At 35.8% G+C, this 26,789-nt stretch overlaps 1 protein-coding gene across 1 annotated transcript; it reads right to left on the bottom strand.

Moving 5' to 3' along the window:
- Positions 1-404: 404 nt before the first annotated feature.
- LOC117929402 lies at positions 405-26,789 on the bottom strand. Its single transcript, XM_034849710.1, has 18 exons — positions 26,373-26,789; positions 25,278-25,357; positions 22,791-22,841; positions 19,172-19,693; positions 18,784-19,041; positions 17,186-17,251; positions 16,214-16,393; positions 15,523-15,574; positions 15,156-15,440; positions 12,541-12,651; positions 12,019-12,210; positions 11,087-11,362; positions 8,414-9,031; positions 3,079-3,584; positions 2,902-2,962; positions 2,732-2,800; positions 1,276-1,963; positions 405-914 (listed from the first exon to the last, which is right to left on the bottom strand). The coding sequence occupies exons 1-17, from the start codon at positions 26,574-26,576 to the stop codon at positions 1,877-1,879; spliced, it is 3,618 nt and encodes a 1,205-aa protein (XP_034705601.1). The 5' UTR covers positions 26,577-26,789; the 3' UTR covers positions 405-914; positions 1,276-1,876.

Genomic DNA, 26,789 nt, shown 5'->3' with positions numbered 1-26,789 from the left:
AACAGAAAAACAAACATATTCATTTTTTTCCTCTTGAAAACCTAAAAGGAAGGGTTCACCAAACTGGGTAAAGCAGCTAAAAAATCTCAGCTACTTGCTCTTCTTATTCATGGTGGTAAGCAGATTAAAGAAAAAACATGAGTACATTCATGCTCTGAATGGAAGTTAGCTCCCTCTTGGCCTTGGACTCTCGACTGTGTGACCATCCAAACCATAGGTACAGTATCAATTAAACATAATTTCAATTAAAATAAAACTTAGATGGAAATAGAATAGTGGTCAATGAATTCAGAAGCATAATTCCAGAAATGGATTGTCTGATTTGCTTCTAACAACCAACACAAAGGTATGCAGTTCAAACGGGGAAAAAGGAAAAATAGAATTAATAGTGCCCAAACCCAAAATAAGAACCAAAATTTTTCTATCATGAATTAAGCACTTAAAAGTCATACAGGAAGCAAATTTCTCAACAGCCATTTTACAACAACCGCAGGTGGGGGGAGACAAAAATCACACATTTACAAGGTTAAAATAAATAATGAACAATGGATCAAAAAAACATACCAGGCACACTTTGGTGATGTCCCTAATAACAGACACCCTTTGCTGAAGCCCCTCAAAATGTAGTCAGAAGAGCCCTTGTGATCCAACCTAACCTTTAGCACCCTTTATGGCCTATCAACTAAATATACAGGATCTTGAGTCTTGTCTCATCATTATCAAGAAGACCAACCTCTACAAATTAACAAGCTTGAAATTTTATTATCCATTAATGCCTCTTTTAAAAAACGAGTACAATGTCATCCTCAGGAACTACGTAAAAACATGGCCACGAGGTATTTGATCCTGTACAAAGAAAGGATTCCCCCAGAGTTGCCCGAGTAGTCTTCTGATGAAATAGTGCACACCAATAACTGCTTCCACATGGAAAAAGAAAAACATTTTATTACAAACATATGTCAGCCAAATACCTCTTTCAAACATCTGAGAACAAAAATAATCCTTTCCTTCAATTTCAATTCTATTAAAAATTTTCTCCATAGATGAGTAAAGCTTCAAAAATAGATCACTCTACTCCAATTTGATAGCAGTTCAACTTATTCAAAAAACAAGAATTGGAGTACCTTAGAAATCATATCAGGAATTAGAGTTGATATCATCCATTATAATTTGGAGAAAAAGAATGGAAGCACAAGCCAAAGATAGAGAAAATCAAAAAGACTGAATATGCATAAAAAGTCCTAATTTGTTGAGATAGATAATAGATAATGGTACCTGAAGAATCTTCAATTCCCTGATCTGAAACATCCAGCAACTGCTTATAAGTTGAATAAATTAAAGAATCAAGTTACTTGGAAAAGTTACTAGACATCTCATCCCCTGGCTAAACTTCAATGAGAAGCCTCCAGTCCCAAACTTTCTGCTGAATATAGAACTTCATAAATTTCTTTGTATGAAAGAATCTCTCATCAATCCATCATATTGATGTACAATTTGGAGATTGAGATATGGGAATTGGACAATAAATTGGTTCACCATTTTCTAAGAATCTCAGGGAAAAAATCCACAGGATTTATGGCTGCTGTTGAAGCATATATGGTACTCAATTAGCCATCAGTCACCCAGTATCTTAGTTCATCTCATATGCTTAGCTTTGCAATATTCCAGCCAGATTGAAGCACTTCAGTAAATCAAATCCCAAATATTTTATGCATGCTTAAAAAGTAATGCATCCTTTAATTATGGGTGTTGCAAACTTCAACCAGCAAATGCCAGGTGCTGAAACATCATACGCACCAGGAGTGATGAAACACCAACTCACTTAGCATGCAGCTTCTCCAAGTCAAGCAAAGTATATTTCCAAAAAAACATCAGATTATAACACCGTCCCAAGATCATTTGACAGCTGAATTATGCCACGCATCTGAAGGTATGGATTCTCCAACAGCTTTTCATTGTTGCTCTGCACAATAGCAACACAACATAGAAAATTTTAGTCACATGTGACCACGTACTAAAGGGCTAATGAATTATGACAAATGTTAGGATCTTTAAAAAAAGAACTTAAAAAAATTAGAAGATTATTAACAAATGTGAATCACCATATAAAGGTTTTGCTGCTTGAAGATTTAATAACTCAAAAAACTTACTGTGATCCAAACTTTGTTAAGAGGTAAAAAGAATATGAGATATACGTCCACAAAACATCAGATGGTTATGAAGTGTACAGATTTGCAATGCAATCCATTGGCATTTGATAAAAGGTCAAAACACAGGCATGAGGTTGGTGTAGCGTAAACATGGAAAAGATCAGCAGTTGTGGAAATTAAGTCTGTTTAAAGCAGCACTTGACCCTGTAGCCCAGCGAAATGCGTGTACATTCCAGTTCTCATTCAACAAGACTACTGTTCCAGATAGAAGAAGATACTTTGTTGTGATGTTCCTTATGTTTGTAGCATAAATCATCTTACTCTTGATTTGCTTACTTGTCTATTATGATTGAATTTCTAAAAAAAAATCATAATATACCACCATGTCCTAAAACTCTACTGTTCTTTGTAGAATACCAATCCAGCAACTGGTATCGTGGTCGGGTTTTGGCACCATAACCATACCCATGCAAAGTTGATACATGCATGCTTATGAAAATTTATAGATAAAAAATTGCTCTAGGACAGTTCTATTCCATGGTAGCAGACACATTCAAGTAAAACACAGAATGTGGCTGAACCTGCTGAGCTCTAAAAATGAGATTCTGAAGCATTCGTTGATATTTCTCAGGTTCTTCTGTCATCATTCTCTGCAAAATGCCAAACTCCAGGTCAGTTTGCAAAAACTAACATCAAACTGGATAAACAGTTGCAACCTTGGTGCAGTGGGAAGAAAGAATAGTGTTCTTGCCTTCAAAAGAAAAGCTGACGAGTAATATGCTACCCTTGAATCAGCATCTTCTAAAAGTTCCCTGCAAAGGATCCAAATTATGTAATTCTTTGACATAGTGAGAGATACTTAAAGAAAGACAAATAAAACAAAAGGGAAGAGAACAGATTAACGGAGAACAAAAAAGTGAAGAATTACCTAAAAAACTCTTCTCCACCAACTTCTTGGAAAGCAGCAGGATCTGCAGTACATTTACCTATTAAGAGTAAAAGAAGGCTGGCCCGGATGTCTGATGTGGCGCCAGGTAGGTTTCCTCTTCCTTTGCTTCCAACAGCAACACCCAGAGCAATATCATCAGTAGCTGCACTAGCAAGTTGAATTAATGGCCAGTAAAATAAAGGAGCAGGTACACGTGCTACTAATTGCATTGGAACTACAGCCTGTCCTCGCAAAAGCAATGCTCCTATAGATGCTGTCTCACAAATCCGAGAAGTACTACTATTGTAGCCAAATCTGCTATCAAATCCATCCATGAACTCATCCCAGCGGCAATTCACTTCTTGAGAGATACATTCACTAGTATCAACCTTTTTATTCTCCCCTGAGCTTCCAAAAATTAGACCATGGTGTTTATTATCTGAGATGGGAGTTGCTGTTGCAGGAAGAACTTTCAGGCACAATTGTGAAAAGAGAATGTCACACATCTGTTTACAAGCAGCAGAAGGACAAAAAAGAGTAAGAGTGGCATAAATTCTGAAAATGATTAACAGAAAATGCTACAAAAGAACCTCATTTCATCATGAACAATACATAAAAGGAAACAGAGAAGAAAAATTAAGTAAAATATTAGAGTCATCAACCAAAAGAAAATCCTCCCATGCTGTACTGAGAATCAAGTTCTGCACAAAATTTTATCTTCTTAATCTTAACAGCATACCATAAAAGAAAAGGATCAGATGGACTTCATCTAATCAATGCACTTTTCCTAAGAGAAAAATGTGAAAATGTAGAGTGCTTTAACTCTTTTTTTTTTTTTTATGGATAAAGGAAGTACATATTAAAAATAGAAACACCAAAAAAGCCCCCAAAGTACACATGGGGTATATAATAGACACCTAAAGCACCTCCAAAAAATAAAGAGGGACAACAAAAAATAGCACCCTTCAATAAGACCTCAACCAATCCACAAAATCTACACCATAAAAAGGGCCATAAGCTATAAACAATTTGGACCATGCCCAAAGATTACAAAGAATAGTAAGGTGGTGTTTGTTTTTTTGGCTAAATAGAAAAGGTCAAAATATTTGGTTTTTTCTATTCAACTAAAAGTAACCTATTTTTTTTTATAGGAAACGACAAAGATAACTATTGAACTTGTTATCAATAGATTCAGTTTAGTTATGTTGGTTGATATCAATAGGTTACTTTTGGTTGACTTTTTCTATTCATCCAAAAAACAAACACCACTTAAGTTTAATCCTTTGCACAAAATGCTCTTTGTTATCGAACATCTTGTTGTTCCTTTCCTTCTAAATTGTCTAAAAGAGGCACAGAAGAGCAACCTGCTACACCTTTTTCCTTTTTTACCCACGATAGTCGCACCAATTTAAGAGTGTCTCTCTTACTGAAGAGGGGAGCACCCAAGACACACAAAGATCCCTTGTCTTGTCACAATGAATAAGAATGTGATCGACCTATTCTTCCTATGTGCGACAAAGGAAACATCTATTAGTCATAGACCATCCTCTTATCCGAATGTGATCCAAAGTTAAAACTTTGTTCCAAGTAACCTCCCATGCAAAGAAGCCCACCTTGGGCAGCCCCAAGAATTCCAAATAACACTTGCCAGGAAAGTAACTTGACTTCCCGGCTCCAAGGCCTTGTAAAGGGCATGAACAAAAAATTTTCCATTCTTCACCCCTATCCACAACAACTTATCCTATTCATCCCTACACAACCTCCACCCTTGCAACCTGAAGAGGAACCACTCCACCATATTCACCTCCCAATCATTGAGCCTCCTACAGAAGCAAGGTGTCCAACAACCCCCATTAGCTAAAGTGTTCCAAACATCCTCCACTCAAGCCTCCCTAAGAGTAGCTAAAGCAAATAAAGTGGGGACAGAGGTGTTTAACGATTCATCTCTGCACCACTTGTCCTTCTGAAATTTCACCCTCCTTCCATCACCCAGAAAAAGCAACTTTGCTACTCAGAATATCTCAATCCTTCCTAATAACTTTCCATAATCCTACCTCATACTCATCTCTCATTTAGCAGGATTGCCACTCCTTTTTCCCCACATTTTCCACTAATAACATTTTGCCAAAAGGCCCCCCTTTCCTTTGCAAAACACCAACTCCATTTGCATAGCAAGGCTCTATTGAGGGACAAAAGATTTCTCACCCCCAAACCTCCATTTCTTTTGTCTAAGCAAACGACAGCCCACCTAACCAAATGAGGTTTCCACTCCCAAGTCCTTCCTCCTCAAAGAAAGTCCCTTTGAATTTGCTCCAGCCTCAACCTAACCATCCTCAAGATGCCTAAAAGGGACATAAAATAAATAGGCATGCTAGTAAGGGTACGAATAAGAGTAAGTTCCCCTTTGGAAATGTATTGTCTTTTCCATAATGCTAGTCTTTTACGAAACCTCTCCTCCACATAGTCCCAAACTGAGACAAACTTAAAAAAAAACACCTAACAAAAGGCCCAAGTGAGAAGTAGGGAGTGCATCTACCTTGAACTTGAACTCTTGAGCCAGCCCTTCTACATTCCCCACACTCCCCACTGGAATTAGTTCACTCTCTTCTAAATTAACTTTCAACCCAGAAAATTAAAGTGTCATAAGCAAACAACAAATGAGAGACTTCCACGCCCTCCCTACCTTTTTTTTTTTTTTTTTGATAAGTAAGCACAGAATTCATTGAAAGAAGGCTAAAAAAGCCCCATAGTATACAGGACGTATGCAAGGCAGCTAAGGCCTTACAAGCAAAAAAGACTAAAATGTTACATACAAAATAATATTTAAGCCTCTCTTCCGCCAACCTGACAAGAAACCACCATCCTTAGCCCTCTTAAGCATGCAACTAAGGGCCTCCATGACTATTACAAATAAACAGGGAAAGAATCCCCTTGCCTCAAACCCCAAGAGTTTTGAAAAAATCTTGATGGAAAACTATTAACAAAGACCGAAAAGCTCATAGTAGAAATACACCAATCAATCCACTTTTCTCCAAAACTCATTTTGTTGAGAACCAGAAGTAAGGAATTCCAATTGACATGATCATATGCATTCTCAATATCTAGCTTGTAAATCATTGCTTTTCAACAATGAATCATTAGCCTCATTAGCAATCAAAGCAGCATCCAAATTTGTCTTCCCTCCACAAAAGCATTTTGGGAACAAGTCACCACCTTTCCCACAACCTTCTTTTATATGTTTGCTAGCACTTTAGCTAACAACATATAAAGGCTACCCACCAAACTTATTGGCCTAAAGCCCTTACGATCTTCAACTCCCCCTTTTTTAGGCATTAGCACCAAGAAAAAAGCATTCAAACTCTTTGCAAATCTATCATGCTCATAAAAGTCCCTAAGGAAACCCATCACCTCATCCTTCACAAAATCCCAACTGAATTACCAAAACACCAAGGAGAAACCATACGGGCCTAGAGCTTTAATGCCCTTGAGATTGAAAAGGGTTTTAAACACCTCTACCTCAAAGAACGGGACCTCCAACAAATCTGCATGATATTCTCCTAAAGCATCAAATGTCAGCCCCAAGCAACTAGGTCTCCAGTCCCCATTTTCAGCCAACAAAGATTGAAAAATGTGGACCATCCCAACTTTAATCTTACTCTCCATTGAGACCCAATTAATCCTGACCAAGGAGTTCCTTCTCCTATGAGCATTGATCATTTTGTGGAAAAAGTCCGTGTTTTTATTACCTCCTTCAACCAAATCTCCCTTGATGTTTATCTCCAGGAAACTTCTTCCAACAAAACCCACTTCTTGAACTCTTCCCTAACCTACTTCCTAGCATTCTGGTCCTCCAAAGTCAAAGGCCCAATCCCTTCCTTAGAATCCCAAAACAATACCTCATTCAAAGCCATCTCCTCTTTGGAAGTAACATTGTCAAATGCCTCTTTATTCTAGCTCTTCAAAAAAGACTTTAGAGCTTTCAACTTTTCAGCCAAAATAAAGTTAAATGAACCTTTGAAGTGAATCCCCATCCACCTAGTTCTCAACAAATCTTTAAAACCTTCTACCCTCACCCACATATTCTCGAGTCCCCATTCTTTGTAACTTCTTATGAAAATCTAACACATCAATACCTCAATTTTCATCAAGCACAAGCGCAAAAACCATAATTGAACAAATACAAGATCGCCAAAGATGACATATGACAGTTCTTAAAGACACAAGAACCAATAAAAAGTGAAGGGGACTCCTTGACCAGGTTACTTGGATGCCTTGTAACAATTTTAGAATAAGGAAGCAAGTGAGAATCAAAATTCATGTAGGTTAAGTGAGAGTCCATTGACCATCTTCTTCTCCATTGCTAAAAAACAAGGGAAGTGTGGAAGTTGTTCTTTACCTTGTTTGGAGTGTATTGGGTGTTTCCTTCCTCGGTTAGGGAAACCCACTGGGGTGGAAAGGAAGGGTCTTTTGTAGGAAAGAAGCGTAGGACAGTTTGGAATGCAGGCCCTTTATGCTTGTTTTGGTCAGTTTGGAAGACAAGGAACAAAATTGCCTTTGAAGGCGGTGTGTGGTCCATACAAAAGCTGAAAGCGTTTTTTGTATATTTACTTTAGTCAGAGTCTAAAATGTTTATAAAAGATGGTTCTTCGACGCTAATTGATTTCATTGATTGGGTGGGTTCCCGTTGAGGGAAGGTTGGCTTTTGTACATATTGTTGGACGGTTTTTTTTGTTTCAGTTGTATGGGGGTGAGTGTCTCTTTCTTAAGTCACTATTTTAATGCCTTTTTGTAATACAATACTCTTACTTGTCAGGAAAAAAAAATAAAAAATTATGTAGGGTTAACTTGCTGAAATGAAAATTTTCTGTTCTATTAGCTATTTTGGGTTCACAAAGCAAATGGATGATATATTAGTGTGTTTTTAAGATATCATGGGTTTACAGTTTGTGATGATCTGTAACAGGGAATGAGGTAACTGGACTCATTTAACAGACATACTAAAAAATCATGTGCTTCATTAGTTTGATTAAGCAGATATTAAGTTTTCTCATTTCCAGGAAATAGAGGTTAAACAGCCTGATTTTTCCTGGTCCAAAAAGTTTCATTTGTCAGCACTTCATCACTGGGTAAATGGATCACTATGTCTGTCCTCCCTATAATAGACACATAAAAGGCTAATAACAGTAAGCCAGAGAAATATCTTAGATGGTTCATCTTTGGGATTTTGTATCAAATGTATCCCTATGATTTGGAAACTATCCTCGAGGTCCGCTCAAATGGTATGGAGTTCCCCCCACCCAACAATATATATATATTTATATATGTTTATATATACCTTTAAAATATTGATGCGATCTGTTTCTTTCTGAGCCACCAAGGACAATGCACTGCTCATAATATCTATCACCACATTTGCTTTCTCAAGACGGCTATCTTCATGTATTTGTCCAACTTCACTGCTGCTTGAGTGTTGTTCATTCTCATCTAACAAAAACTTGCATCGCATGAGAAGTCTCTCCAGAACAAATAGGAAGCCCCACCTGATGATGTTGTGTCTTGACTTCAGAAGCCCACACATAAGTGAGATGGATAAAGGGAGTTTTGAAGAAATCGAAGAATCATGAACACCAGCAAGAGCAATTTGCCGCTGCAGGTTTCTTATAGTTGACCATATACTGGCATTCCTTTCCTCACTAGTTTCTGCAATTAGCAAATCACCCAACCAGGTGTACCCATTGTGCCGGTAAGCAATTCTATCCGAATGAAGAAGAGAATGTAAAGTGGCCCATGAGAGCTTTGCTTTCATGCCAACACTGTGACCAAGAACTCCACTCTCAATGCCATCCAAAAACTGGTAAGATTTGGTTATCTGTATCATATGGGTGAACTCTTTGTCTAAATGAGTGAATGAACTTATAATTGAATCAAATTTCTCCGTAATCTTCTCCAAAAGCTGTCAAAGTAAATGAAGGTCAGAGAGCAGCAGCAGTGATATAAAACAATAATTGAGTTTCAAAAAATCATGTGCAGGTGTAGTTTATCCAACTTGTAGAATAAAAATCAGCAACCATACTATCAGCAGATAAAGAAAACAACATATGCAATTTAACATAACAAAGCCAAAGAATTTAGAGAGAAATCGCAGTTCTAAACTTCAATCTCTCATACACTAATAAGTGAATTATGTCTGTAAGACAGATATATGAGCCAAAAACAAAAGGAAAGGCAATGGTGAAATAGAAAGGCAGGACTGATGTAAGCTTTGAATTCTTTCTCACATATACTGACCAAGACCCAAATCCAATCTGATTTTCACTAACCAGATTTCAATCCTATTATCAAATTTATTAGTTGAATTCAAATCTGAACAATGAAACCCAATAGTAAACAATTTGAATTTCCAACCAGGTAGATCAAATCCAGTGGACATCTCTATCAGATTGAATCTATCACAAATAAAAGATTTAGCCATACAAGTAAATCATATTTTAAAAAGGAAAATGCTAGTTATACCACCACTTTTTGACCAATTTTCTAAATGGTAGGTAATTATTGGATACATGCTAACTGCTTTTTATCACACATACAATTAACCACCTACCATATAAGCAAGTGGTAAAAAAGATGGTAAAAGTGGTGGTGCATGGAGCACCATCCTTCTAGAAACAATTATGATAGGAGAGCAATTTGATGTCCCTTGAAATGATAATGCTTACATATACATACATCTGTACATCTATGTCAGGCGTGGTTGTTGCTTAGTAGCATTATGTTGGTTGGGCTAGAGCTTGGGTCAAAATTGTGAACACAGCATTGAGCCCAAGCCCAGTCCTATAAACATAATATTATTAGAGATTAATAAACTTGATGATTATTAAACATAAATGAGAAAATATTACCAAACCTTAATTACAGAAAACAATAACATAGGTAATACTGGTTAAGCAGAACCACAGCACAAGGATTGAATTCTAAGACCCAAGCAAGGGCTGGAAACCAAATGCAGCTATAAGTTCACACCAGGACACAAGCCCTAAATGCCTATAAGTTTAGGAGCAAACTTGCCCATGCCTGTGTTGAGCCCATTGCCATCCTAGTACATATTCATGATTATAACATACATATCCACCTTGAGTAAGAAAGAAAACCTTAAATCACAAAAAGTTTCATTCCTGTACATGGAAAAAAATTCAAATTTCAACCCTGTAACCAACTCAAAGTTGGACCAATTCTGTAGGATCAGTCAAAATAACAACCAAATTCAGACCATAATAGATGAAATGGATTTGATGAACTGCTGAAACTGACAGTGTTCATCTTTAACTACAGCCTGACAATAATAGGGCACTCTCTTACACATCCTTATCAGGTCTATCACCCTTCTGGAATGCCAAGGGAGACCATAGTAGTCTAAAAGTATGTTATCAATAAGTAGAACAAAAAATAACAATTGACTGTTAAGTGATCATGCTAGACCTGGGAATGCACGGTTAACCAACTAATTCATGAAGAGGGTATTAAAGGCCATAACATGTTCATCAAAGATCTAGTGTGATAACCATAAACATACATACATGCAGAACTAGGATAAGAATCAAACTATCTAAGAAACAAAAATGTGTCTTAGTAAAAAATAACATCATATTGTGGATATGGTTTCAACATTTAGTTTGTGCCATTGCAGGCTCAAAACTGAGCTTAATATTGCCAAGAAATGAGAATAAGAAAAAGGATGGTGTTGAACTTCATATAGGGAATCTAATTCCTATAGATTTATAAGCAATGTAGACCTTGGATCTCTCCAGCACAAATCTTCAGTGCATGGCCTTCCTAGTCAATATAAACAAACCAAGATGTATATATGCATGTGCATGGAGGGATGTTCAGGGAATTTCTAGTCCTAGGAACTCTCAAAGAGCAACTTTAATGAACATTATCTTCCTAGTAAATCACAAAACACATGCACACACACACATGTGCACATATTCAGGCACATTTGTAGCATTACCACATTTAGCCGTTCGCTGTTTGGATATCTAGTCAAGGCAGTAGAAATCGATCTTTTCAGTATCTCCCCAATGCCTTCCACCCCAAGCTTAACAGAGATATAAAAGGCTTCAGGTGCATCCGCAAGAGTGAGTAGGGTGGCAAGGGGTTGAATCTCATCATCAGTATATTCAGAGACACTGGTAGCTATGCATGTTTCATTAATTTGATGCAAAACATAGTCAAAAAGCACCAGATATAGATTTCTTCTCTCTTCCCTTGAGTTGGCAAGTGAATACTGCATTGAAAGAACTAAGAAGTTATCATGTAAAGGTCAAAATAGATTTAAATAAGTTTTAGTATAGAAATAAACCCGCTTCTGCTTATGACATAACAACTGGAAATGGGGAAATCACAGGAGCTTCTTCCAACAGGGCATAGAAGGAATAGTAAACTGCATTGTTCTTAAAATGAAGTACAAGAATGTTACAACTTTTTAGAGAATGTATTTTAACTCATTATAATAGTCAAATAAATTATGAATCACATGGAGCAAATATGGGTTAGGCCATTGTTTTGTTTAATTGTTGTCAACACAAAATGATAGATTATCACAGTTTTACATAAATCAATCATCTTTAACAATGTGTAATTTACATATTGATTTATAAGACAAATTGTTAGGACTTAAGGACAATCCAGTTGCCTTCTCTCATCACAACAATATGCAATACAAAGATTAATATCATAATCATCTAAATAATATTAACTCTAGAGTATTGTCATGATATCTTCCATGTCCCCAAAAATTTGAAATAGGTGTTAAATATCCCATATAAGTTGTCATATACATAATTAAATGATCTTTCTCATCATGGATAACAACAGTATGGTCAACCACTGCAGGTGCCAAGGACCATTTACCCTTATTTCTTAAATAAATAATTTTCATACCTCAAGGAAAATAAATTCAATTCCTCCAATAAGATCAACCTGGTCCACAAGAAACATTGGAGGACTTGAAACAGTTTTGTTAGGCTCATCAGGAACTTGATAAAACATGTTTGATAACATGCAAATAAGCTTAGAATGAACTACTTCTGCCCATGAATTCCTCCTGCTAACCTTCAAAAGCGCCTGAATAACCTGAAAATGGTTGTACATCCAAAATGAGACTCACAGAGGGAAGGACATAAAGCATGTACCAAGTATATGAGACCAAAAAACCAGTTTGACTAAGTTGAGACTTTATTAACTCAACACAAGGGGTGTAATCGTTTGTGGAATAAAAAAATATCACAAACACAATTGAGTTACAGTTTATGATTTGAGTCCATAAAATGGAGAGTAAAAATAAATACTGAGATCCGACCTCTTCTATTAGAGGACTCGCCCGTTCAAGCAGTGAGTATGAAGAACTGTATCCATGACAAAATGATACATAGAATGTCCGGAAGGAAGGAAGGAAGCACTCACCCTTATGTCAAGACATTTTAATCGGTTCCTGCAGATTTTGCCTCTATCACAAACAAAATAAAGCAGACAGCTCAGAGCAGATGCCCAAACAGACTCCTCCTTCTCTTCTATCTGTAAAAAGGTATCAAAGGGATAGAATGAAAAAAGGAGCATGAAATATAAACAAGAATTGAAACAACATAACAGAAGTTTCCTTTCTTCTATCTGCAAAGAAATTTTAAGGCCATAAGGATAATATTATCAATGAACAAAAGCCATTGTGGAAAACCTAAAGCAATTTAATGTTTGGTGAGACAAAGAAGGACAAACCTAGAAATAAGATAGTTTTTCTTTATACCAGCAAAAAATCACCACCTCCCCTGCACAACTAACCTCCATACATCATGCTACCACTTCCATAAATCCATTGCTGCAAGTCCCACCAATGAATTGCCTTTACTAATATAGAAAACATCCACTCCATTTTTATTTATACAATCCATAATGTGGGATAACACATCCTGAATAAAAGCGCAGGATATGAAGTGGAAGTGATGTAGATAATCCCAAAAGGGCTGCCTACAATTGTATAATGTGGGCTTAAGGATTCAACAATTGAGGAAATAAGGAGAAGGATGAAATAAAATTCTGGTAGCAAGAAAAGGGATAAGAAATCTTAGAGTCTCACTAACCTATATATAGGATGATTGAAAGAAAGGGATAAGAAATCTTAAGAGTCTCACTAAGGCCTTCTAGGAGTCTCACCTAGGAGAAAGGAAAAAAAATTAAATGGAGTCTCACCATTGAAGAATGCAATACATGCAAATGAAACTAATATTATTTAATAACTTTATCTTGGATTACATCAATTAGCCTCATTTATAGGCTTCTCTAAGAAATCCAAATTCTACTAGTATTTTAATAACCTATTATAACTTTAATTCTATTTCTACTATTATGATTCTAATGATTGGCTACTACTAATTTAACTCTAACAATACTAATCCTATTTAATTCTGACTAATATTAAGCCACTTAAAAGTTTGTTTATGCCTTTTCTTCCCTTTCTTGAATACTTAAAGAGGCTTTCCCCTATTAGGAGGATACAAAAGAAATAGGAAATAGTTCTACCAAAGAAAAAAAAATTAAAAAACCAATATTAAAATTCATGCACATATTTATACAAATTTTAAAATAAAATAAAATAAAATTATATAAAAATAATTTTTTTTTTAAAAAGTAAAAAAAGAAAAAAAAAACTAGATCTTGCCAAAATGCAAAAAAGTCATCCAAACAATTTGTTGTTTTAAATTGAGTTTTACCTTCAAGCAAATTTTTGAAACTTAACTTCAATACTATGATTTGAAGTGCCTAAAACTAGCTAATGATTCATAAATCTAGTCTTTTCATTTTTAGAGAATTTGACAGAAAACATTGGGAGAAGTATTGATTTTAACATTAAAACTAATCATTTGTCATTGTCAATAATTTTGAATTTAATTCTTCTATCTCTCTTCTAAAATCTGATCTAATGGCTTCATCAAATGATTTAACACTACCATCACCATCACTAGTAGTAATAGAATTCTCCAAGGAATAATAACAATATCTCATTGCTTTATTAACTTCTCTATCATTGTTAATATCTTCTACTTCATCCATCAATTGCAATGGTCTTTTTCCTTTGTCTGTCTATAAAAAGATAATATATGAGCTCAACCATTACGTGGACCAATGATTCCTTTCTTTTTTTTCTTTTCAATCTCTTTCTTTCCTCTCCATTTAAAGAGTTTATCGGTAGCCAACTAGGAGCTTACTTTATAAAAGATGAAAACCCTGGTCTTGCACCCAAGATAAAACTTACAAATCTATACCAAAACCCACAAAACCACAAGTTATTAAAATAATTCAATATTTAGGGCTGAAGTCTTATAAGACATAAAATAGCTCATAAATGTTGTAAAAACATATTTGAGGCTTAAGCCTCAATAGCCTTCAAGCACTAGCCTCAAGGTTGTAAACAAAGCTTTAACTAAACCTAGATTGAAGCTATAGCCTTAAGGCTAATTTGAATAACCTCACCTTAAGGCGAACCTCAAGGCATAAGCCACAATAACCTTTTAAAACATTGATATCAATAATGGATATGGACACTTGGATACAACATAATTTTCTATCAGATTGGATACAACATAACTTTTCTTTGATAAATGAAAAATAAAACCTTAATGACAGTAACAAAAACAGTACCATGATATAGTCAAGAAAATAGAAACTCCCTACAATGAATTGCCCCGCACTCAGTGCAGCAACTACTTGCTGAAGATTATTTTATTTGCCAAATAAGTTACCAACACTGACAACCTATTCTATTGATTAAAACAATTGGTACAACCTGAAACAATAATTCCAACACAAAGAACATCTCATATAAATCTAATTCACCCCTATAAACATTCTCAGCTTCTGCAGGAAATGAGAAACTAGAGTCTCATGGCAAAGTTTCCAACTTAGTTGAGTTTAACACAATAGCCAGACCTAAATCAATCAATATGGAAAACAATACAATGTTCCTGACAGGAAGAAAAATAGCGAAGAAGGAAAGCAAAGAAGATGAGAAGTTAGACCAACTCCACCTGAACAAGAAGAAGGAGAATCTCATATAGAATGCTTAAAATCCAAGATTCAAATTTATCTATTGCAGAGGAAGCTCCCATCTTCTTTAGAGAATCTGCTCTTCTCTTCTCTTGTGTGACAAGTTGCGCTTCATTGTTGAAATATGATTCATGAGAATAATCTTCTTCAATTGTGGTGGCATCATCGGCTACCATTGGCTCCAATAAATGAGCATGAACCCCAAGATTTAAAATTAAATCAAAAGCACGAACCCTAGAAGCTAATGTGGGAGAACTGATCATCTCCTGCCAAATGATTTGGAAATAAAAATAAGAGACTTTCACCATGTTGTTATCATAAGAAATCAATATGTAATTGATGCAGCACCTCAAGCATGGATAGAGTGAGAGGAGCAGCAGTCCCAGAATCCAAAACATACCTACAAAACAAAATTTTGCAATGACCTTCCATACACAATCAGTTTAAGAAACAATATAACAGAAAATCAACTACATGAACCAACAGAAAATGTTCATTTGGAAAATGGTCAGAAGGTCCAAATTCATTCAACCTTCAAAAACCAGGAAGCCATGGAAGAATATCAAGCGGTGTTTCTTTGCTTAATAAGCTTTACATTCAGTCCATTTATCATATAAATGATATCATACAATTTAAAATGAGTACAAAATGGAAAAGCTCATAGACATCAATGTTGAGATATATCTGAAATATTGCAACAGTTCCATGGAATGTTTTGAATGATTTCTCAACCATCCCTGCAATCTATTTTAGATGGACACTTCAAAGAATTTGAAGTATCCATGAGGACATGAAATGGCAAGAGTTAGGACATCATAACACAAATAGTTCTCTATATTCCACAATTGTGACAATGTCAAGAAATTAGTTTTGGAGATTCAACATGCCTCCCAGCCATTGCAAAAGTGCAAACTAATAGCATCAATGATATTGATCACATTCTTCAACATATAGACGAGACTGTAGAACAGGTTGTAAACGTATGCAATTCAAGCATGCGAATAAAGTAATATCAGCAAACAAATGCAATGAAACGTACATGTCAATAACAAGTTTAATTAGGACGCTCACAGCCACATCCATTGATGGCTTTCCTCTGTTGTTATTTAATCTAGATGACATCGTCATGAGGTTAGTATTTGGTGAAGCTGTGTCTGAGCAAACTGCAGCAATGACTTCACGCACCTCCACAGGATTCAATCGCAAAGGTTGTTGTTCACTGATCCATATTAAAAGATACTGTGAGAAAAGGGAAATAGGGGGACCTCAACCATGCAAATTGAAGATTTATTCTCAGTTACATAAGCACAGAAGCAATCTGTGGATCTCTTAGCGTCAGTTTGGATACATTTCTTGTAGGAAAAGTATAGATTTGACTTATGTCTTTAAAAATCACATTTAGAAATTTTAAAATTTGAGGTATCAAAAAAAATTTAAAACAATTTTTAAACCGTAAATTTTTTTTTATCAGAGAAACCATTAATTTTTCAATTTAAGCTTTTAAAGAGTTCTTATATCTTATATAATAGTTACTACTATTTTCTGATTTTAAAAATAAAGAAAGAAGAAGTGTATCCAAAAGGACACTTAGTATGAATAATGCTGAAGTATTGTCAGGCTAACTAATCATAATCCTAATGCAGGATACTATAGTTCCAAACCAATAACCTCACACCTACATAAAAAAAAAAAAAAGACTTAGAAGCTTGCTACCCAAAATCCTAAAAGCAGCTTGCAAAAATGATATCATTTTATTAGAAAAAAGAAGAAATACCCAATAAAAAAAACATAACATTGCAAAGGATAATGATGGTGAAATGTCTGGATCAAGTTCATATATAATAGGCTTAATAGCACCACTCAAGAAATACCATTGTGGTTCAGTCACATGGAGGTAGGTAGTTTAATTCTCACATCGAATATAACCGACAGACAAAAATATTTGAGAGAATTGCACATTTATACGTAAATTAAATATTGCGCTCACAATCAGATGTCTCTAATACCACACCTGTAGTGACGATATTGGAAGAGTTGCCGTGCAAGTGGGCGGAATGTACTCACAGGAGAATCCTCCCTGAAAGACGAGCAGTGCTACAAATCAATTTTACTCTCAAAGAACCAAGTAACTTAAGAGTCAAATTTTAAAACCATGTTATTAAGAATAATGGAGAATATCCCATCTAAGGGGAATCAAATTTATTATACATGCAACAAGTAGAAGGAAGGACCCAAGTTTAGCAGATCCTGATTTATCAAGAAATCTTCCTTTTAAGAAGTCTAGGACAACATCTTTTAGATTTCCTGTATTTATAGAACACTACAAGGCTAAGACTTAACAGTCAAGTAGCCATAGGTGTGAGCCTGTGAGGCTCCGATGAAGAATATAGCTCACATCACAAGACTTACCTTTTTCTGAAATATATATCTCCTAAACTAATCAAATATGCATCCACTTATTACAACTTGGAGCATTTAATATGCTACTGATCCAACAAAGCTACTTCATTCCATGTTTCAAATCAACATCTTTTGAAACATTCAAAGATTTGTACATTTTCTCCCCGTTTTTGCAGGAGATAATGTTGCATGGGTTCTTGTGCAGATGTTGGGCATGGTTGTGTCAAGGTGTTTGAACCTTTATACAGTATAATAAAGAGATAAAAGAAAGAAAAAAATCAATAAAAAATATCTTTGATAAGAAATCTTCTCTCTTCTTTCTTATTCCTAAATCTTTTAACAAAAGTTCGCTTTAACAAACTCTCTATTTTCAATATAATTCTCTGCTACGAATGTTGAAAAAAAGAAAAAATCAATCAGAATCAAATAGCTAGATCTAAATCAAATTAGGAGTATCCAACAAGGATCCCATACCCATACCCATGTTTTGTTGTGACAACATAGGTATGTTGGTGGAAGTTGGGGGATCCAATATCATAGGAAGGAGACTCAAGGGGTGTGTTTTTTGAGGAAAAGAGATCACCAACTAGACCATAAGCCTCCAAGTCCCGACCGCAGATTTTATCTCTATTTGCCTTTCTGGTCCAACAAATCCATTGTAAACTAACTAAATCCTCTTAGTACAAAGGTCTATTACAGCAATATAATCTTAAAATTCTTAGGATGCAGGTAGAGACTCAAAAATATGGCCAGTCAGCACAACTTAGCTGACCTGGGAAATCTCTAATACAATCCAGTTGATCCCAGCATAACCTACACTACAAACTAAATAAATGTATAAATCAGGTTAAGTTAGGTATTTATTTAATGAAAAGGTTAAGTCACAAGAACAGATCCCAAAAGCAACCCGCTTCTGCCCCAAAATAAGATCACTAGAAAGAACAACATTAAAATAAGGAATTTCCAGTTGGAAAAATCCTCTGTTAGAAATGGACTCCAATCACTCCATTCAGACACCAGCTCCAATTCACTATACTATGATTACAAAGGCTAAGGTCAAATCTAACATAACACAAGAAAGAAGAAATAATTACCTGTCTGAGTGGACCATGAACGCTCAACCAAAGGGAAAAATTATAAAACAAAATTGGAAAATAAATAAATAAAGCAACAACCATATCAAATCAAATTTGAGTATGAGAAACATACCAAATTTGATAAGATCCTGGTTTAGAGCGTTTGGATGATGTTATCGCTTTCAAGTGGGGACGAGCAGACACAGAATTAGTGGCTGTTGTGACTGATGAGGGCTGCAACAGTTGATCAACATGAGGCATCTCAGCAGTTCTAAAATGGCTCCAAGGCTGGCCCTTCATTTTAGCTTCCATGTCACCTACAAGGAGAGCTGCTGCACCAACTTCAAGAAAGCTATGTGTACCCATGTCTTGGGGATTCACAACACGGTCACTGCATAAAAGAACACGTTGATTAGGTTTTAGAAGTAATACAGGAAACTAAAGGACCTAATCAAATTTCAAACAGCAAAGTCATAACCACCCAAAAAGAAGCCAAAAGATATATGCAAAAAACGAGTAACCTGTCAGATGAAACCATTGATGATTGTTGTTCCCCAGGCCACCGCCACTGCAGAACATCCAGTGCAATGTACTCAACATCTTCTCCTCCATCAACTTTTTCAACATTTGAAAAGTTTGAAACAGATAGAGTGGAAGCATCATTGTTCTCTGAAGATTCCCCACTATTAGTGGGGTTCAATTGGGAATTGAATGATATACTCAATAAAGAAGATAACGATGGAAGTGACTGTCTTGATGCAGAGGCAGCTCCAGCAAAGGCTGCTGGTTGGAATGACCGTTTTGGAATATGTCGAGCCACAAGGGAGCGAATATAATTCAATGACTTTACAAGTGTTCCTGATGCAAAAGTAGATACAGGTAAAGAGGGAGAGATAGTTGTAGATGAAGTTGATGCCCCAGATTGTTGACTTAAAGATCGAGACCATGGCGACGATCTCCGATTTGGGCTAATATCACAATCAGCAATGGTGCTTATGCAAAACCGATCTATCTGCTGTAGTGTCTCCTCACTGGGCCTATATCTGCAGCAACCAAATCTACATGAGCACTCGTAGATCAAAGAAACAATTTTTCTTCTTTTGACAGGTAAATAGAATAAATATATTGAAGGCGCTAACTGAAGGTGCACTAAAGTACACAGACGGTATACAAAGAGTGCCACGAAGCAACAGAAAGGGCAACTAAAAACAACAACCCCTTCAAGACAAACCCAACCAGTCTATATAATCTACCATGGTTAGGGAGCCTCGCCTCCATCTATGTATACCCTCACCCATAACAAAAGATCATAAAGCGGAAAATTCTAGTGAATGATCAGACATTTCTTTGCAAAGAAAACAATCTAACAATGGGTTTAAAAAAAAAAAATCCTATATGGGAAAGGAAAACCTAACACTCTAGTCACTAGAGCATACGTCCAGAGCAGAGGACACATCAAAGTTGGGACCCAGGAATTCTAGATAATGCCCTAAGGGAAGGGAATTGACCACCCCGACTCCAAGACAAGCAGAGGGATTTGACATAAAAAGACGTCATTCTTTGACTCCTTCCAAATCATCACGCCAATATCTTCCCTCTTCACTAACTTATCTTGCAATCTTGAGAAAAAGGGCTCAACAATACCCAGCTCTCAATCATTACCCACTATCTTTTCAAAACTTCACCCTCATACCATTACCCACTATAAAAGCAACTCTATCATTAAGGAAGTCCCACACCTTCATGATAGATGTCATTATTGAGCCAAAAGGGTGTCTATCGTGAAAAAATTATTAAAAGGTGTCTATTGCTAAAAAATTCTTAAGCCAAAAGGAAATACAAAGAAGGATGAGGTATCCTCCCCGGGAAAACTTAATCCAAAGAAAGAAAAAGAATATAGAAACAAAGACTATAATACGCCAAAAACAACTAGAAAAACCCAAACCCAAACTGTATTATCAAAGGGGGAAGAATCTCCCAATGCTGACTTCACAAAGGTCTTAATCTTGAAAGGCCCACAACGTGTTCTGTTTTGCATAAATTCCAATTTCCAACCTATAACATCACATATTAATTTATATGATAGTGCAAGTGGACAAGCTTCTTAATGCAGTTGTCCTCTTTTGAATACCATAGCATGTGAAACTCTTCTACAAACAAATATAAATAATATTACGAGGTTATACTACCCACAATTTCTTCTCACTTTCGACGCCAGCACTACAATAAAATTGTTAAAAATATTTTCTATCCAAATTGCTTTTTTTTTTTTTTTTTTGATAGGTAAACAAGAATTATATTGAAAGAAAGAAAGTATACACGTCATATACAAAGAAAACAAAAGACAAAAAAAGGCACGAAGACACAAAAACCAACTACCATACCCTACCGAGAGACTACCCCATCCACAAAGTCCAATCCAAAGAGTTACACATTTCTATTTACTTTCACATGTGCTGAATTTCAATCTAAGTTCCATGGACTAGATACGTTTTATCCCAAGTACCCTATTGTTGCATAAAGAAAATGCTACAAGCCTATAATGAGTAAATCATATATGCAGGACCAGTAAGGCATTAGGGTGAAGATTTGGGAGGTTCCACGTTCATGTCCTACCAAGGACCAAAAAATTATTACTTATTAAAATAAATAAATAAATCATAGACACAAAATCAGTGCATGACCAATAGCCTGGGAGCAAAAATAACATTGACCCTGACTGATGATTCACTATCAGTGCTCAAGGTGCATAAGCGCTGAACTGAAAAGGCAGAATAATCTGTATCATCAAATGATTCTTTTATGCTTGCATATCACAATTTGATCAATGAAAAGAAGCATGACAACAAAATCCAAAATAAAATTATTTTCTTAGGCAAATTAACAATGATCAAGTGGTGAGTTAATGAAAAAAAGAACCACTAAGTTATATCGTTTATATATTAAGTTTTGGGTATAATATGAAATTCATATGAATTTTTTTTTTTTTTTTGATAAATAAGATAGTGCATTAAAGAATGCAAAAAGCGCACGAAGTACACAGGTCATATACAATGAGCACCAAAAAAAAGAAACAGAAAAGGAAGAACAGAAAAATACTCTCTCCCTCAATAAAGACTCAACCAATCTATGAAGTGCACCAAAGGCATATAGCCTCCACCTATGTACACCTTTACCCACATAGAGAAATTGTTAAGGAAGATGTTTTTTAGTCTTTGATCTGACAATTCCTCATTTTCAAAACATTTCCAATTTCTTTCCTTCCAAATCATCTAAAAAATACATAAAGGAGCAGCCCTCCAAACCTTAACACGCCTTCTACCTACAAAGGAATTGTGCCACCTAAGTAGACTCTCCCTAATCAACTTAGAGATAACCCACTGAACATCGAAAATGGAAAACACCAACTACCATAAAACTCTCGCCTCATCCCAATGTAGGAGAATATGATCAATGGACTCAAACTCCTCTGCACAACGCACGCCTGTTGGCCAATGTCCACCCTCTTCTTTGAAACTAATCCAAAGTCAACACCTTAGCCCAAGAAGCCTCCTAAGTAAAGAAACTCACCTTTCAAGGAATCCATGAGTTCCAAATAATCTCTAAAGGAAATAGGATGGCACAATCTGTCTCCAAAGAGATTAGAGACCTCTTAGAGAGAAAAACCCTTTGCCATCACCCTTCCAAAGTACTCTATCCTCCTCCTCCCTCTTCATTGTTTGTCCTTGGAGTAAATAAAGGAACCACTCCATGTCAGCCAACTCCCAATCATTCAGATTCCTAACAAAAAGGAAATTCCACATTCCTCCTTCCCCACTCTGCTCCCAAAAGTCAGCTATCCATGCCTCTTTCAAATTAGATAAGGCAAACAAGGACAGGAAAGTCTCACATAAGGGCTCCTCATTGCACCACCTATCTTTCCGAAACTTCACCCTGATCCCACTACCCACTGTAAAAGAACCCTTTGTTTTAAATATAAAAAAATCTCACTACTTCCCTGTTGCTTTCCAAACCCCAACCTCATAGGAATCTCTCACCACACCTAACCTCCAAACCCCTTATCCCACTGAAAATCACATGATCTTTGTTTTTTATAAAGTAACAGAAAAATGAAACCAATTTTTTGCTTGAAAGACCAACCTTAGAAGGTACCGCTTCAAAAGTGCCACACACCTTGCAACTACCGCTGGGCTGATGCAAATAAAGTTGTATTAATGACAAAAGAAGAATTAATACTATAGCAAAAAGACATAACAATAGGCCAAAAAGCAATACATCAAAGCAATATTAAAAGACGACAACTCAACATGCGAAAGAATGACATGTAAAAGAAACAATGAGTCATAAGATCTGTCATATTGCAAAATAAAATATGAACAACGAACTAGGGATTCATCAATAATAGTTCATAATTGAAAAATATTTATCAAAACAAAAAGATAATGGACCTAGCACTTGGCATGTCAACTTTCAAAATCAAGGGAGCATGAAAACATTAGATATATTCCTTTTTCATGCAGATTTTGATGTGAAGTGCAAATGGATAGATACAGAAAAAGGTTGATATCACCACCATCAAATCCGCCTTTCAATTGTCTCCAAGTTGGCTGCACAATCTTAATTTCCTTTTAAGTCAATGCCTATCCAAAATTAAAAATTAAAAAAATCCTTTCAAGTCAACTAATAAGAAACATATCTTCCATTGATTTCTAAAACTATACATCTTTTCCCCTACTTTCCGTTATATCATCCTTTTAAAGCCCTCCACTCACACTGAAGCACCCCTCACCACTCCTTGCTTTATTATAGATCTTGAATGCACAACAATAAACCATCTCAATCAATGCTCCTTTTTTCATGTATTCTTTCTTATTCATAGACTAACTCTTACATGTTCTTTCTTTGTTTTTGACCCAAATTCTTGAACATAAAATCTTTTGATTGTTAAATATTCTGGACAGTAAACCAAGTCTTCACTCATTAAAAATTGTTTCCTTTTAAACATTGGTAAAAAATAATTTAGGAAGCATACATTCATTTAACTCACTGAGCTCTAATTTCTACATGATGCAAATTCCTCAATTTCTATAGATTTGCGTATTTAACAGAAATGACATAATGTTAGTTCCATTATGATATTAATATATACTTTTTGGAGCTGACCAATATATCCTTATAATTTGCCTATAAAATATAAATATATATAAATGGTATGTCATACTTCTCAGTTAGGATTGAAACTTCATAATTGATTCTCCATGGGTTTCCTTAGCTAAAATCCAATATAGTTGAATTCTAAGTTCAACTTTATTTTTATTTTTTTGATAGGTAAATACAGATTGTATTATAGTTGAATTCTAAGCTCAACTAATGCGAATATATTGATTTTTATGCCTAACATTTGAGAAAACAAATACTACATATACAATCATATCTTAAAACCAACAGTAAATCATCAAGGCATCCCTCACTACCTCTATTAACATTCTTCCTAACCTTCACTCAAGGCTAGTTCCAAAGACATGTTATTTATCTGCCTGTCATTCCACATAACAACACATGGCCAGTTTCTTTCTCAGACACATAATTGACCATCAATGTGATGAAATATTTACTGTTAGGTATCTCTTGGTCATAAATCTTTAACAATTATACTTTTCACTCATAAATGCCTAATATTACTATACAATGCATTTATTCTGTTTAATGCCTGAGTATCTTAATCTTTTTTATTCTAAAGAAACATCATCCATGGTATTCACCTAGCACTTCTTCCTATTCTTGCTAATTAAACCTTAAGTCACCAACAAATAACAAGACAGAGCTCTCACTTGTACAAACCTAGTAATGTCATACATAGCCCATGCAGAAGGGTAAGACTTAAAAAGCTCGGCATAATATGTGTTGAAAGTCGAAACTCGCTTCTTTTTTTTCTTTTTCTTTTTTTCTTTTCTTTTATATATATTATGAGTGCCTATGCGAAGGGCCACTCTCCCTGATTGTTCTCAGGGTAAGAACAGTTGCAACATGCCTATATTTCTTCATATCATATGCATGCATGTATGAAATATGTACAAGACTCGTGTTCTTGCCTAGAAAATGTTTATCTTTGCTTGATCAATTCCAAATTCCCTTCATTCAATGTCATTAGTATTCCACTCATAAGCAAAGTGATCACCTATCAAGTTTCACTTTCTCCGTGGTGTATTTTCTGTTGTCAGATTTATTTGAACCCAAAAAAGGGAAAAGAATAAATTTAGCATAAGAAGTAGGTGTATTTCTTATCCTAAATTTATTTTCATCTTTCTTTTTACATATTTCATATGGCTTAGGGACATATTTGTTGTTTTGATTCAGTTAAAAACAAGGTGCTTAGACAACAAGAGGCTCATGTTCAACATTTGGCATCATATAAGTAACTGCTTCAGATTTTTTGTCACCTGAAAGACCATCTTTTTTGTCATGATTTCATTGAAAACAAGGCACTGAGATGATAAGACGCTCATCTCCGACATTTAGATTTAAGGGACTGTTCTATCATAAAAGAAAGTCTATATTGTCGTTACTAAAGCAGAGCAAAGCAACATGTTGACATTGGAATCAACAAGAAAAATACCCTAAACATACCTGCGCTCCCTTTCTGCGAGCGTATGTTCTAAAATCACAATATAAGCCTGGTCAGTTGTAGTAGTGTTTGCCAGATAATCCTGCCATTAAAAGTTCAAGTTGTAATATTACAACAATTGAAATGCATCTAGATAATGCTTGATGAAGGAGCCACACTTATGAGTCAATATCAGAGTCAAATGGGTTTTGGGTTAGCAGGCAATAAGAGTTAGATAGAGTCATATAAGAACTGAATGATGCTTTACTTTGCATCAAATACACATGGGAGTACAGAAACCTATCCTGCAACCTTAATCACTATATATCTGAATGGTAATTCAAATTGAGAGCAACAACTAAATTTATTTGAACTCTGAATGTTCAGTGCATGTGGCACTTAAACACCCAGCCAAATTTTGAATCGCTTCAATTAAATGAACAAACTCATGATTCAAGGGCATGTCTTCATGTTTAATGAAATAACAAAATGACTTCTCGAGAAACACTTACAGTTAAAATTCAAATAAAGAAAACTAAGCAATAAATCAAGTCCATTCTCAATTGCCGCAAATGGCAATACTTTTTTCTTGCATGAATAAGAAAAGCTGTCTCTACTTTCTGGAAACAAAAAAATGGTCAAATTAAATTGAAGACGAAAAGAGTGAAAGTAGACCTAAGTAAATAAACATATAAACCTTACAAATGAATAGGTCACTCGTCAAATACTCCCATGATTCAAACAACGGTAAGACAACAAAATATCAAAACAAAGCCACCAATTATTCACAGGAAATGGCCCACTTTCAGCACTAATACTCTGTTTGGTTGCAGGGAAAATGTAGGAGGTAGAAGAAATCAAATTCTTCAAATTTTCAGATATTTCATTAATTCGCATCTGAAAAAACAAACACCCCCACTCAACCTGCCCCCAGGAGAACTATTTCCCTAGTTGAGTTAAATTTGAAATTTAAAACCGAACAAAAAGAAAATCCTTTTAGAAACTATAACATCAAAAAAAATTCAACGATTTCATTTTCCTTCTCTTCCCGTATTCCAAATCAAAACCAAACCCCAAATTCCCAACCCGCCACACCGAGATCTGAGAAATCAACAAACCCGAAGAGTCCGCGAGGCCTCGGACGCAGCCGCGGAGGGGGTCCCGTGGAGCGCGGCCGACGCCGCAACAGACAGACAATCGGCGACAGCACGCCTCAGCGGCTCCGGCGGCTTCCGCAGCGACGAAGATCGAAGTCTCGACACCGCCCCTAGCTGCAACCTCGCACTGCCGGGACTCCGCGAGGAGCTGAAGCTGGTCGACATCGTCCGAATCTATCAAAAACCTAGAATTCGAGGCAACCGAGACTCCCCTCTCTCTCCTTTCCTCCCTCTTCTCTCTTCTTTCTCTCCTTCGGCTTTTGCATTCACACAAGTCACAACCAACAGTTTAGGCTTCGATCGTTCAAAATGTAGAGAGAGATTATAGAGTGTATATGGTGTTTTGAGGTGTAGAAACTCTACAAATTCGGGAGTGCT

The sequence above is a fragment of the Vitis riparia genome, chromosome 13 (assembly GCF_004353265.1).
Source record: "Vitis riparia cultivar Riparia Gloire de Montpellier isolate 1030 chromosome 13, EGFV_Vit.rip_1.0, whole genome shotgun sequence".
Classification (NCBI taxonomy): domain Eukaryota; kingdom Viridiplantae; phylum Streptophyta; class Magnoliopsida; order Vitales; family Vitaceae; genus Vitis; species Vitis riparia.
Note: the sequence above shows the minus strand (reverse complement) of the source record. Positions and strands in the feature narration are given on the sequence as shown.